The 14,836-nt window shown below is 39.8% G+C and overlaps 2 protein-coding genes across 2 annotated transcripts; both read left to right on the top strand.

Annotated features, from left to right (window-relative positions):
* The first annotated feature begins 4,347 nt into the window (after window positions 1-4,347).
* On the top strand, window positions 4,348-6,332 carry LOC123999971 (ferritin, middle subunit-like). Its single transcript, XM_046306030.1, has 4 exons — window positions 4,348-4,694; window positions 5,041-5,187; window positions 5,422-5,547; window positions 5,972-6,332. The coding sequence occupies exons 1-4, from the start codon at window positions 4,593-4,595 to the stop codon at window positions 6,125-6,127; spliced, it is 531 nt and encodes a 176-aa protein (XP_046161986.1). The 5' UTR covers window positions 4,348-4,592; the 3' UTR covers window positions 6,128-6,332.
* Window positions 6,333-10,979: 4,647 nt separating this feature from the next.
* LOC123999970 (ferritin, middle subunit-like) lies at window positions 10,980-12,964 on the top strand. The gene is made up of 4 exons (XM_046306029.1): window positions 10,980-11,326; window positions 11,673-11,819; window positions 12,054-12,179; window positions 12,604-12,964. Exons 1-4 carry the CDS (start codon window positions 11,225-11,227, stop codon window positions 12,757-12,759), a joined length of 531 nt encoding a protein of 176 aa, XP_046161985.1. The 5' UTR covers window positions 10,980-11,224; the 3' UTR covers window positions 12,760-12,964.
* Window positions 12,965-14,836: the final 1,872 nt, after the last annotated feature.

Below are 14,836 nucleotides of genomic sequence, written 5' to 3'. Positions count from 1 at the left end.
CCTTTACACTGTGCATCACAAGTTTATTAGACAGCCAAGAGGTCAATCAAAATCGCTAGCCAGCTGTTATGGCACATTTCTCTAGTGATGGGAAGTTGGGCTCTGACTGACAAATTGTCACTCATTGTGTTTATTTCAGTTGGTAATGCCCAATAGTTCCCCTACAGCAAATTATGAACTGAATACTCAAAGGAGTGATTCTACAAGCCTCTCGTTCTTAAGGGGCTTATTTGAGCTGTCATGGTTACAACGCTACTGTTAAGTTACTGAACGCTGTCATTTTGGTAATTAACAGGCAAGCCAAACTTTAATACTTGAACTGAGAAATATTGTTTTCAAGATATAGTAAAGGAGTTTCTTTTGGCTAGACATCTTGGTTAAAGGGGAAGATGGTCTAATGAGAACTGTCTAATCAGCAATGGAATTTTCAATTACCCTTCAACTTTATTCTTTATACAACCAATTATTGACATGGTAAAATTGAGTACATTTGTATGGTATTGACTATCTTGGTTCATATTTAGGGTAAAGTTTCGCAGCTTTGTCATTCTATTTGAAAACGTATTTTATATAAAGCCACAAAGAGGGCCAGAGATTTGTAATCTGATGTACTCAAAAAGGCCACTAGATGGCATCTGATTAAATTGCATATTCCTTAATTTCCCAACATTTGTATTTATGGAGAATTTTCAATCCCAAATGATAATAACTAACAATCAATAAGCTTTGCCCAATCCCCGAGATTTGTAAGACCCTGGGTTTAATGATAATTAGGCAAAGACTCAGCTAATGCAAAAGGTCTGTACAGTTTATCCAGAGAATGTTCTGAAATCAAAATGCAAACACAGTCTTTATAACACACACACAAACAAGTTCATATCTTAAGCTACGCCTTGCTCAGACAGTCAGTGTTTTTCCACTATACAGACACATTGTTTATTTAATCTGCAACATGTTTCATTAATTTTCTGCAAGCCTAACAGTTTCTCCCCTCCAAGGGTGGAGACAGAATGTCCTGTAAAGGAACACAGTAGTACAACTTGTCTGTCAATAGCTTCTCTTATCATGTGTTTACCACTTGCACCCTGCTTACATACTAAAAAAGAGCAAAGGTCCTTGTTCTAATTCGGACTAAAATTACACCCATCATCAGATTATAGTTTTATGATTCTAATAAATTTCATACAATTATATGGTTTCAGGGTGGACTATTTTAATCATGACCTTTAAGCATATAATTCCCTTATCATTAACCCGTGCCCCTGCTTTTTCTTAGCTCTGTTTTGCTTGTCCACACGGTTTTGACCCTTGCCTGCCCTGACTGTGAACCCGCCTGCCCTGACCATACTGCCTGCCCTGACCTCGAGCCTGCCTGCCACTCTGTACCTCCTGGACTCTGACCTTGTTATGATCTTTTTGCCTGTCCATGACCAATATCTTGCCTGTCCCTTGGATACTAATAAATATAAGAGACTCGAAAAACCTCCTCCCGTGTCTGCATCTAGGTCTCGCCCTGTGCCCTTAAACTGAGAGTCCTTTAGGTGCCTTTTGGCAAACTAAAACTCAAAGGCTGTCAAGTGCCTTTTACTGAGAAGTTGCTTCCGTCTGGCCACTCTACCATAAAGGCTTGATTGATGGAGTGCTGCAGAGATGGTTGTCCTTCTGGAAGGTTCTCCCATCTATACAGAGGAACTAGCCCCCTTAAGATTGATTTAGTTGTTGTTGTCAATATTCTGAACAAATATTGTAATCACTGTTCTGCAACATATGCTTCAACAATTAATGTATTTATTGCGCTAGACCTAAGGGATAATGTTAGCTTTATAATAGTTATTTCATGTTCAAAATCTAGAAAACCATGCCAGATTTCTAGCTAAATTAGCCCTGGCAATAAAACAAAACAAAAATGTTTGGAGATGTGTATTACACATTTATGAATAATCTAATGTTAGCATTAAATAATCAAGGACTTTAAACACTTGTTTTACAATAATTGTACTAATGAAATGCCTTCTATGGTGTTTGACGAAATTGACCATATCCACTTAGTTGCATTTAATGAAAAAATAGGAGGTTGTTCCTTTACATGGTGTTAATAGCTGATACTTTGGTGTCAAAATATAATCTTAACATTTAGTTAAAATTAAGACAAATATTTGTAGAAAAAAGTTGATTGTCGCATCTTTTAAGAATCCCTGAGCTCTAAAACAGCAAAAATCCAGATAGATAGTAAATAAAAATGTCTTTCTGAGTTTTCTCTGGTGTTTGTGCATTTGCCTGTTGCATTTTCTTTGTAAACTTGCCTGTTTCCTTTTCTTTGCAGGTTGTGCCTTACACAATCTAGTGCAGGAGTATTCAATTTACCCTACGAGGTCGGGGACATCTCCCTAAAAACTGGGACATTTCCAGGGACAGCTCCAACCGGGGACAGGCCACCAAAAACGGGGACGTCTGGTCACCCTACATTAGTTGAGCTTACTAGCGCTTCGCCTGTCTACCGGAAGCTGTTGCTTTGCAACCTCTTGCTAGCTTGTTAGCATAACAAATGACAAGCTAGACATCATACGATTTCAGATGTGTTGGTAAATTCAATCTGGAGTGCCAGAGTACGCTCTGGGCATTCGTAAATTCAGAGCGTTGTCAGATTGTCCGTTTGGAAATTCAAAGCATTTCGCCCTCGGAGCGTTCAGAGCCCACACTGGACGCTCTGGCCGAGGAGTAGGGTTGATCCGAGCGTTTTGACCTCACAACGGCAATTAAGCACCCAAGCTAACTGGCTATCTTTGGCTAGCTTGCTAGCTACTTCCAGACACAAATGAGAGAACACCTCACTCTGACCATTTTACTCGCCCTAGCAGAGCTGGTTATGCTGTTTTCATGTTATCCAGAGCATTGGTGACTGTAACTGTGTTTCTGGCAACAATTTAATTATGCTTTTTTTGCAGACGTTTACTGATACCGGTTATATTCAACGGGTGTTACGGTTGTAAAATGAATCAATTAATCTGTTCTTTGGCACACTCAGATGAGAGTGCTCTGAAATCGGAGTAGATAGCCAGAGTGAATTAACAATGTTCATTGAGAACGCACAATGACTATACCGCTTAGCTAAGCCTGATGTATAAATAGCCAACTAAATTTGTGTTTGGTAGCTAGCTAACATAATGGTACATACTGCTGCAATGATATGCTACGCGTTTCGTAAGGATAGCGTAGCAAAGAAACTTAACTTATTTGTCATAATTAGTTATAGCACTGAAATTGTATCCGCTCTCGTCTCACTTCGGCAACATATTTTCTGCCATTTTCTTAAAATGTTATGAAGCCACGCCTGTTGTCTGAAGAATTGCATTATGGGCCCTGAAAGCACGGAAATAATGTCCACTGCTTGAAAACTTCGTATTTTGGCTAATCTGGCATACTAACTATATCCATACTATGACCAGTAAACATACTATATACTATATACACTTATATACACTTACTATATACACTATATACTATATACACTTACATCACAAGTAGTATGGTTAGATGTATGTAGCTACTGATTTTGTGTAGTTATTTCTAGGCTATTGTAATCAACTTTGATATACCATTTGACAACAACAATATGTCATTTGAAACCGAAAGGTGTATCATCAAATACCATTTCTACAAAAGCCAGTCTTTCTTTCTCTGTCCATTACTGTATTCCCATACCTCATACTGAAAATTGAATTTATGTTTTTTTTTATGTGATAAACCCGAAGTTTTTCTTTTGACTGCATTCTGGAAAAGGTCAATAATTAATCTTCATGTGTTATTGAAACATGTGCTCTTAGAGAATGAAACAGAAGTTTACAGACCTGTGTCTCAAAGTTCAATTCCTTATATATCCTAAATCAAATATAGACACAGACTATTTCTCAATTAGCCTAACATTAGAATGGATTTTCCAAGTCTTCCAATTGTATTCTAAGGATATAACAAACACAAACATTTTTCAACAATAACCGCTGTTGTTCGACCTGCACTGTAGCATTGCTTTTGGCTGATACTACTGCTTTAGATGTGGATGCATGTGGCATTCGGGAAACTTTGAGAAAAAATATGTTTAGTTGTGCGTGTTGTTCACACGAATACCTGCCCTCTCATTGGCTAGAATGGTCCCACATGATCTTGCCTGTCTTCATTCGTTGAGCACATGTATTTCCATTGTTAGAGTGGTCACTCGGCTCTCTTGTCAATATAAAAAGTAATCTTTGCTTTAGGGGATGTGTATGAGTGGGCTCGTCTTTAAATGACCCGCCTAGTTCCTGTTGAAATTCTAAAGTTGATTGGCTACGCTTTGTGAGGGTGTATTCCACTGACGCATTCCGTTTGGAACAATAAATAGAGCGAACAAGGCTCATTCCAGTTCACAAGTCTGCGAAGACGCATGAAGAAGTTCTTGCTTCAACAGTGATTGAACGGAACTCATCTGCCTTCGTCCCGCATCATAGAACATTCCTGGTTGTTGACATAGTACTTACTTGAACTGTAATAGCAAAATAGTCGAATAAACTCTATTTTTGTACCGTTCATTTGGATATTAAAGAAAATCTGCCAAAATGGAGTCTCAGATCCGCCAGAACTATCACCACGATTGCGAAGCTGCTATCAACCGAATGATCAACTTGGAGATGTTTGCCTCCTACACCTACACTTCAATGGTAAGGTGTCTACCAAGGGGACCGTGTTGTTTTACCTGTATTATTCATAGGCCTAAATGCCTCTCACCTTTTTTATTATGTTGGTCTAGATAATTAATAGCCAAGAAATTCCGTGAAGTGCATATTTGTTTTTTTCAAATGAAGCCGGGAATCTATCCTGTTTTGGGCAGAGCGCGTAACAACTCCTTGACAGGTTAATCGGCAGATTACCAAATAGACTACAGACCAGACTGATTCATGCCTTTGTCATAAAAAGTTTAGTTGCCACAACGAACACAACGCCCAGTCACGTTTGGCATGTTCTTTTTATATTTTTCTAACCTTAGTTTTATGTTTATCCACCCAGGGTTTCTATTTCTCCCGTGACGATGTGGCTCTGCCTGGTTTCGCGCATTTCTTCAAGGAGAACAGCGACGAGGAGCGGGAGCACGCCGACAAGCTACTCTCCTTCCAGAACAAGCGAGGTGGACGCATTTTACTCCAGGACATCAAGGTGAGCGCCTGAGCGTCGTAAACGCATTTAGATTGTAGACCGATAAATGTCTTTACCACTTGTACACACTCTCCTCCATGGAGTAAGTTGATCTAGAGAACCTGTAGTCCTGAACATACTGCCTCTAACCACTGAACTGAAAGTGTAAGGGGTGTAACTAAACTTTATCCTAACCTTAACATCTGCTAGTAGTCTAGTCATTAACATTTTCTGTGTTCACTCTGTCTTGTGTAGAAGCCAGAACGTGATGAGTGGGGCAATGGGCTGGAGGCAATGCAGTGTGCTCTGCAGCTGGAGAAGAATGTGAACCAGGCCCTGCTGGACCTGCACAAGATTGCCTCTGACAAGGTTGACCCCCATGTAAGTTATGGTGGAACCACACATCACATGTATGTATCACATAGAATACAGGTACTGTCCCAGGAGATGATCAGGTTGTTGTAGCTCTGATAACTAATGACACGGGATTGTTTGACCTGCTTCTTCACACGCGCACTGTATTCCACAGATGCACACAATGCAGCTAATGCGTAAGGGGCAGCAGTTTGTCTAGTGGTTAGAGATTTATGCCTTAAAGGTTGCTGGATTGAATCCCAGAGCTAACAAGGTAAAAAGGTGTTCTGCCCCTGAACAAGGCAGTTAACCTATTGTTCCACATTAGGATGCCATTGTAAATAAGTGTCAACGGACTTGTCTAGTTAAATTGAAACCTCATTATCTACGTGTTACTGTAGTTACAATAGTCTGTATTCATTCTCTTTTCTGACCTGTTTTCCCTCTTTAGCTGTGTGACTTCCTGGAGACTCATTACCTGAATGAGCAGGTGGAGGCCATTAAGAAGCTGGGAGACTACATCACAAACCTCACCAAGATGGATGCTGTCAAAAACAAGATGGCAGAGTACCTGTTTGACAAGCACACCCTGGGAGGCCAGAGCTAAACCACTTCCATCCCCAGGCTACGGCCTCCAGCCTCAGACCAGGACTCCTTGGTTCTCTGATAGATCCTCCTGGCTTTGCTTTTATAGGGATGGGAGAGTGTTAAACTGGTGAATTGCAACACTGCTGTGACATTGATGTTTCTGTTCACAACACTACTTTATTGGAGGCAAGGCTTCTTGTAAAACAATAAAAAAGATCACTGAAGTTTGTTGCTGTTTTCTAAGTGTTGACCTGTAGTAATGGATGTTGTGTCAGTCTATTGAGGTGCTTTGCTCTTTTACTGAGCATCTTCATACAGTGATAAATACTGACTATTGTAGACTTACTAGTGGCTGAGGGTCATAACAATAGGAGAAGTTTAACATGAGTTTCATAAAGGATGTTACCTCTGACCAGAGGTTGTCCTTTACTGTATCTTGTAATAGTGCCATGTCAATTAAGGACCCAGCTGTCAACTCTAGTGCCGTAGGAGTATAATTGTTACCTACAATTGATGTAGACCTTTACACTGTGCATCACAAGTTTATTAGACAGCCAAGAGGTCAATCAAAATCGCTAGCCAGCTGTTATGGCACATTTCTCTAGTGATGGGAAGTTGGGCTCTGACTGACAAATTGTCACTCATTGTGTTTATTTCAGTTGGTAATGCCCAATAGTTCCCCTACAGCAAATTATGAACTGAATACTCAAAGGAGTGATTCTACAAGCCTCTCGTTCTTAAGGGGCTTATTTGAGCTGTCATGGTTACAACGCTACTGTTAAGTTACTGAACGCTGTCATTTTGGTAATTAACAGGCAAGCCAAACTTTAATACTTGAACTGAGAAATATTGTTTTCAAGATATAGTAAAGGAGTTTCTTTTGGCTAGACATCTTGGTTAAAGGGGAAGATGGTCTAATGAGAACTGTCTAATCAGCAATGGAATTTTCAATTACCCTTCAACTTTATTCTTTATACAACCAATTATTGACATGGTAAAATTGAGTACATTTGTATGGTATTGACTATCTTGGTTCATATTTAGGGTAAAGTTTCGCAGCTTTGTCATTCTATTTGAAAACGTATTTTATATAAAGCCACAAAGAGGGCCAGAGATTTGTAATCTGATGTACTCAAAAAGGCCACTAGATGGCATCTGATTAAATTGCATATTCCTTAATTTCCCAACATTTGTATTTATGGAGAATTTTCAATCCCAAATGATAATAACTAACAATCAATAAGCTTTGCCCAATCCCCGAGATTTGTAAGACCCTGGGTTTAATGATAATTAGGCAAAGACTCAGCTAATGCAAAAGGTCTGTACAGTTTATCCAGAGAATGTTCTGAAATCAAAATGCAAACACAGTCTTTATAACACACACACAAACAAGTTCATATCTTAAGCTACGCCTTGCTCAGACAGTCAGTGTTTTTCCACTATACAGACACATTGTTTATTTAATCTGCAACATGTTTCATTAATTTTCTGCAAGCCTAACAGTTTCTCCCCTCCAAGGGTGGAGACAGAATGTCCTGTAAAGGAACACAGTAGTACAACTTGTCTGTCAATAGCTTCTCTTATCATGTGTTTACCACTTGCACCCTGCTTACATACTAAAAAAGAGCAAAAGGTCCTTGTTCTAATTCGGACTAAAATTACACCCATCATCAGATTATAGTTTTATGATTCTAATAAATTTCATACAATTATATGGTTTCAGGGTGGACTATTTTAATCATGACCTTTAAGCATATAATTCCCTTATCATTAACCCGTGCCCCTGCTTTTTCTTAGCTCTGTTTTGCTTGTCCACACGGTTTTGACCCTTGCCTGCCCTGACTGTGAACCCGCCTGCCCTGACCATACTGCCTGCCCTGACCTCGAGCCTGCCTGCCACTCTGTACCTCCTGGACTCTGACCTTGTTATGATCTTTTTGCCTGTCCATGACCAATATCTTGCCTGTCCCTTGGATACTAATAAATATAAGAGACTCGAAAAACCTCCTCCCGTGTCTGCATCTAGGTCTCGCCCTGTGCCCTTAAACTGAGAGTCCTTTAGGTGCCTTTTGGCAAACTAAAACTCAAAGGCTGTCAAGTGCCTTTTACTGAGAAGTTGCTTCCGTCTGGCCACTCTACCATAAAGGCTTGATTGATGGAGTGCTGCAGAGATGGTTGTCCTTCTGGAAGGTTCTCCCATCTATACAGAGGAACTAGCCCCCTTAAGATTGATTTAGTTGTTGTTGTCAATATTCTGAACAAATATTGTAATCACTGTTCTGCAACATATGCTTCAACAATTAATGTATTTATTGCGCTAGACCTAAGGGATAATGTTAGCTTTATAATAGTTATTTCATGTTCAAAATCTAGAAAACCATGCCAGATTTCTAGCTAAATTAGCCCTGGCAATAAAACAAAACAAAAATGTTTGGAGATGTGTATTACACATTTATGAATAATCTAATGTTAGCATTAAATAATCAAGGACTTTAAACACACTTGTTTTACAATAATTGTACTAATGAAATGCCTTCTATGGTGTTTGACGAAATTGACCATATCCACTTAGTTGCATTTAATGAAAAAATAGGAGGTTGTTCCTTTACATGGTGTTAATAGCTGATACTTTGGTGTGTCAAAATATAATCTTAACATTTAGTTAAAATTAAGACAAATATTTGTAGAAAAAAGTTGATTGTCGCATCTTTTAAGAATCCCTGAGCTCTAAAACAGCAAAAATCCAGATAGATAGTAAATAAAAATGTCTTTCTGAGTTTTCTCTGGTGTTTGTGCATTTGCCTGTTGCATTTTCTTTGTAAACTTGCCTGTTTCCTTTTCTTTGCAGGTTGTGCCTTACACAATCTAGTGCAGGAGTATTCAATTTACCCTACGAGGTCGGGGACATCTCCCTAAAAACTGGGACATTTCCAGGGACAGCTCCAACCGGGGACAGGCCACCAAAAACGGGGACGTCTGGTCACCCTACATTAGTTGAGCTTACTAGCGCTTCGCCTGTCTACCGGAAGCTGTTGCTTTGCAACCTCTTGCTAGCTTGTTAGCATAACAAATGACAAGCTAGACATCATACGATTTCAGATGTGTTGGTAAATTCAATCTGGAGTGCCAGAGTACGCTCTGGGCATTCGTAAATTCAGAGCGTTGTCAGATTGTCCGTTTGGAAATTCAAAGCATTTCGCCCTCGGAGCGTTCAGAGCCCACACTGGACGCTCTGGCCGAGGAGTAGGGTTGATCCGAGCGTTTTGACCTCACAACGGCAATTAAGCACCCAAGCTAACTGGCTATCTTTGGCTAGCTTGCTAGCTACTTCCAGACACAAATGAGAGAACACCTCACTCTGACCATTTTACTCGCCCTAGCAGAGCTGGTTATGCTGTTTTCATGTTATCCAGAGCATTGGTGACTGTAACTGTGTTTCTGGCAACAATTTAATTATGCTTTTTTGCAGACGTTTACTGATACCGGTTATATTCAACGGGTGTTACGGTTGTAAAATGAATCAATTAATCTGTTCTTTGGCACACTCAGATGAGAGTGCTCTGAAATCGGAGTAGATAGCCAGAGTGAATTAACAATGTTCATTGAGAACGCACAATGACTATACCGCTTAGCTAAGCCTGATGTATAAATAGCCAACTAAATTTGTGTTTGGTAGCTAGCTAACATAATGGTACATACTGCTGCAATGATATGCTACGCGTTTCGTAAGGATAGCGTAGCAAAGAAACTTAACTTATTTGTCATAATTAGTTATAGCACTGAAATTGTATCCGCTCTCGTCTCACTTCGGCAACATATTTTCTGCCATTTTCTTAAAATGTTATGAAGCCACGCCTGTTGTCTGAAGAATTGCATTATGGGCCCTGAAAGCACGGAAATAATGTCCACTGCTTGAAAACTTCGTATTTTGGCTAATCTGGCATACTAACTATATCCATACTATGACCAGTAAACATACTATATACTATATACACTTATATACACTTACTATATACACTATATACTATATACACTTACATCACAAGTAGTATGGTTAGATGTATGTAGCTACTGATTTTGTGTAGTTATTTCTAGGCTATTGTAATCAACTTTGATATACCATTTGACAACAACAATATGTCATTTGAAACCGAAAGGTGTATCATCAAATACCATTTCTACAAAAGCCAGTCTTTCTTTCTCTGTCCATTACTGTATTCCCATACCTCATACTGAAAATTGAATTTATGTTTTTTTTTATGTGATAAACCCGAAGTTTTTCTTTTGACTGCATTCTGGAAAAGGTCAATAATTAATCTTCATGTGTTATTGAAACATGTGCTCTTAGAGAATGAAACAGAAGTTTACAGACCTGTGTCTCAAAGTTCAATTCCTTATATATCCTAAATCAAATATAGACACAGACTATTTCTCAATTAGCCTAACATTAGAATGGATTTTCCAAGTCTTCCAATTGTATTCTAAGGATATAACAAACACAAACATTTTTCAACAATAACCGCTGTTGTTCGACCTGCACTGTAGCATTGCTTTTGGCTGATACTACTGCTTTAGATGTGGATGCATGTGGCATTCGGGAAACTTTGAGAAAAAATATGTTTAGTTGTGCGTGTTGTTCACACGAATACCTGCCCTCTCATTGGCTAGAATGGTCCCACATGATCTTGCCTGTCTTCATTCGTTGAGCACATGTATTTCCATTGTTAGAGTGGTCACTCGGCTCTCTTGTCAATATAAAAAGTAATCTTTGCTTTAGGGGATGTGTATGAGTGGGCTCGTCTTTAAATGACCCGCCTAGTTCCTGTTGAAATTCTAAAGTTGATTGGCTACGCTTTGTGAGGGTGTATTCCACTGACGCATTCCGTTTGGAACAATAAATAGAGCGAACAAGGCTCATTCCAGTTCACAAGTCTGCGAAGACGCATGAAGAAGTTCTTGCTTCAACAGTGATTGAACGGAACTCATCTGCCTTCGTCCCGCATCATAGAACATTCCTGGTTGTTGACATAGTACTTACTTGAACTGTAATAGCAAAATAGTCGAATAAACTCTATTTTTGTACCGTTCATTTGGATATTAAAGAAAATCTGCCAAAATGGAGTCTCAGATCCGCCAGAACTATCACCACGATTGCGAAGCTGCTATCAACCGAATGATCAACTTGGAGATGTTTGCCTCCTACACCTACACTTCAATGGTAAGGTGTCTACCAAGGGGACCGTGTTGTTTTACCTGTATTATTCATAGGCCTAAATGCCTCTCACCTTTTTTATTATGTTGGTCTAGATAATTAATAGCCAAGAAATTCCGTGAAGTGCATATTTGTTTTTTTCAAATGAAGCCGGGAATCTATCCTGTTTTGGGCAGAGCGCGTAACAACTCCTTGACAGGTTAATCGGCAGATTACCAAATAGACTACAGACCAGACTGATTCATGCCTTTGTCATAAAAAGTTTAGTTGCCACAACGAACACAACGCCCAGTCACGTTTGGCATGTTCTTTTTATATTTTTCTAACCTTAGTTTTATGTTTATCCACCCAGGGTTTCTATTTCTCCCGTGACGATGTGGCTCTGCCTGGTTTCGCGCATTTCTTCAAGGAGAACAGCGACGAGGAGCGGGAGCACGCCGACAAGCTACTCTCCTTCCAGAACAAGCGAGGTGGACGCATTTTACTCCAGGACATCAAGGTGAGCGCCTGAGCGTCGTAAACGCATTTAGATTGTAGACCGATAAATGTCTTTACCACTTGTACACACTCTCCTCCATGGAGTAAGTTGATCTAGAGAACCTGTAGTCCTGAACATACTGCCTCTAACCACTGAACTGAAAGTGTAAGGGGTGTAACTAAACTTTATCCTAACCTTAACATCTGCTAGTAGTCTAGTCATTAACATTTTCTGTGTTCACTCTGTCTTGTGTAGAAGCCAGAACGTGATGAGTGGGGCAATGGGCTGGAGGCAATGCAGTGTGCTCTGCAGCTGGAGAAGAATGTGAACCAGGCCCTGCTGGACCTGCACAAGATTGCCTCTGACAAGGTTGACCCCCATGTAAGTTATGGTGGAACCACACATCACATGTATGTATCACATAGAATACAGGTACTGTCCCAGGAGATGATCAGGTTGTTGTAGCTCTGATAACTAATGACACGGGATTGTTTGACCTGCTTCTTCACACGCGCACTGTATTCCACAGATGCACACAATGCAGCTAATGCGTAAGGGGCAGCAGTTTGTCTAGTGGTTAGAGATTTATGCCTTAAAGGTTGCTGGATTGAATCCCAGAGCTAACAAGGTAAAAAGGTGTTCTGCCCCTGAACAAGGCAGTTAACCTATTGTTCCACCTTTGGATGCCATTGTAAATAAGTGTCAACGGACTTGTCTAGTTAAATTGAAACCTCATTATCTACGTGTTACTGTAGTTACAATAGTCTGTATTCATTCTCTTTTCTGACCTGTTTTCCCTCTTTAGCTGTGTGACTTCCTGGAGACTCATTACCTGAATGAGCAGGTGGAGGCCATTAAGAAGCTGGGAGACTACATCACAAACCTCACCAAGATGGATGCTGTCAAAAACAAGATGGCAGAGTACCTGTTTGACAAGCACACCCTGGGAGGCCAGAGCTAAACCACTTCCATCCCCAGGCTACGGCCTCCAGCCTCAGACCAGGACTCCTTGGTTCTCTGATAGATCCTCCTGGCTTTGCTTTTATAGGGATGGGAGAGTGTTAAACTGGTGAATTGCAACACTGCTGTGACATTGATGTTTCTGTTCACAACACTACTTTATTGGAGGCAAGGCTTCTTGTAAAACAATAAAAAAGATCACTGAAGTTTGTTGCTGTTTTCTAAGTGTTGACCTGTAGTAATGGATGTTGTGTCAGTCTATTGAGGTGCTTTGCTCTTTTACTGAGCATCTTCATACAGTGATAAATACTGACTATTGTAGACTTACTAGTGGCTGAGGGTCATAACAATAGGAGAAGTTTAACATGAGTTTCATAAAGGATGTTACCTCTGACCAGAGGTTGTCCTTTACTGTATCTTGTAATAGTGCCATGTCAATTAAGGACCCAGCTGTCAACTCTAGTGCCGTAGGAGTATAATTGTTACCTACAATTGATGTAGACCTTTACACTGTGCATCACAAGTTTATTAGACAGCCAAGAGGTCAATCAAAATCGCTAGCCAGCTGTTATGGCACATTTCTCTAGTGATGGGAAGTTGGGCTCTGACTGACAAATTGTCACTCATTGTGTTTATTTCAGTTGGTAATGCCCAATAGTTCCCCTACAGCAAATTATGAACTGAATACTCAAAGGAGTGATTCTACAAGCCTCTCGTTCTTAAGGGGCTTATTTGAGCTGTCATGGTTACAACGCTACTGTTAAGTTACTGAACGCTGTCATTTTGGTAATTAACAGGCAAGCCAAACTTTAATACTTGAACTGAGAAATATTGTTTTCAAGATATAGTAAAGGAGTTTCTTTTGGCTAGACATCTTGGTTAAAGGGGAAGATGGTCTAATGAGAACTGTCTAATCAGCAATGGAATTTTCAATTACCCTTCAACTTTATTCTTTATACAACCAATTATTGACATGGTAAAATTGAGTACATTTGTATGGTATTGACTATCTTGGTTCATATTTAGGGTAAAGTTTCGCAGCTTTGTCATTCTATTTGAAAACGTATTTTATATAAAGCCACAAAGAGGGCCAGAGATTTGTAATCTGATGTACTCAAAAAGGCCACTAGATGGCATCTGATTAAATTGCATATTCCTTAATTTCCCAACATTTGTATTTATGGAGAATTTTCAATCCCAAATGATAATAACTAACAATCAATAAGCTTTGCCCAATCCCCGAGATTTGTAAGACCCTGGGTTTAATGATAATTAGGCAAAGACTCAGCTAATGCAAAAGGTCTGTACAGTTTATCCAGAGAATGTTCTGAAATCAAAATGCAAACACAGTCTTTATAACACACACACAAACAAGTTCATATCTTAAGCTACGCCTTGCTCAGACAGTCAGTGTTTTTCCACTATACAGACACATTGTTTATTTAATCTGCAACATGTTTCATTAATTTTCTGCAAGCCTAACAGTTTCTCCCCTCCAAGGGTGGAGACAGAATGTCCTGTAAAGGAACACAGTAGTACAACTTGTCTGTCAATAGCTTCTCTTATCATGTGTTTACCACTTGCACCCTGCTTACATACTAAAAAAGAGCAAAAGGTCCTTGTTCTAATTCGGACTAAAATTACACCCATCATCAGATTATAGTTTTATGATTCTAATAAATTTCATACAATTATATGGTTTCAGGGTGGACTATTTTAATCATGACCTTTAAGCATATAATTCCCTTATCATTAACCCGTGCCCCTGCTTTTTCTTAGCTCTGTTTTGCTTGTCCACACGGTTTTGACCCTTGCCTGCCCTGACTGTGAACCCGCCTGCCCTGACCATACTGCCTGCCCTGACCTCGAGCCTGCCTGCCACTCTGTACCTCCTGGACTCTGACCTTGTTATGATCTTTTTGCCTGTCCATGACCAATATCTTGCCTGTCCCTTGGATACTAATAAATATAAGAGACTCGAAAAACCTCCTCCCGTGTCTGCATCTAGGTCTCGCCCTGTGCCCTTAAACTGAGAGTCCTTTAGGTGCCTTTTGGCAAACTAAAACTCAAAGGCTGTC

This window comes from Oncorhynchus gorbuscha, linkage group LG16 (genome assembly GCF_021184085.1).
Source record: "Oncorhynchus gorbuscha isolate QuinsamMale2020 ecotype Even-year linkage group LG16, OgorEven_v1.0, whole genome shotgun sequence".
Classification (NCBI taxonomy): domain Eukaryota; kingdom Metazoa; phylum Chordata; class Actinopteri; order Salmoniformes; family Salmonidae; genus Oncorhynchus; species Oncorhynchus gorbuscha.
This window is presented reverse-complemented; position numbering and strand designations above follow the sequence as displayed.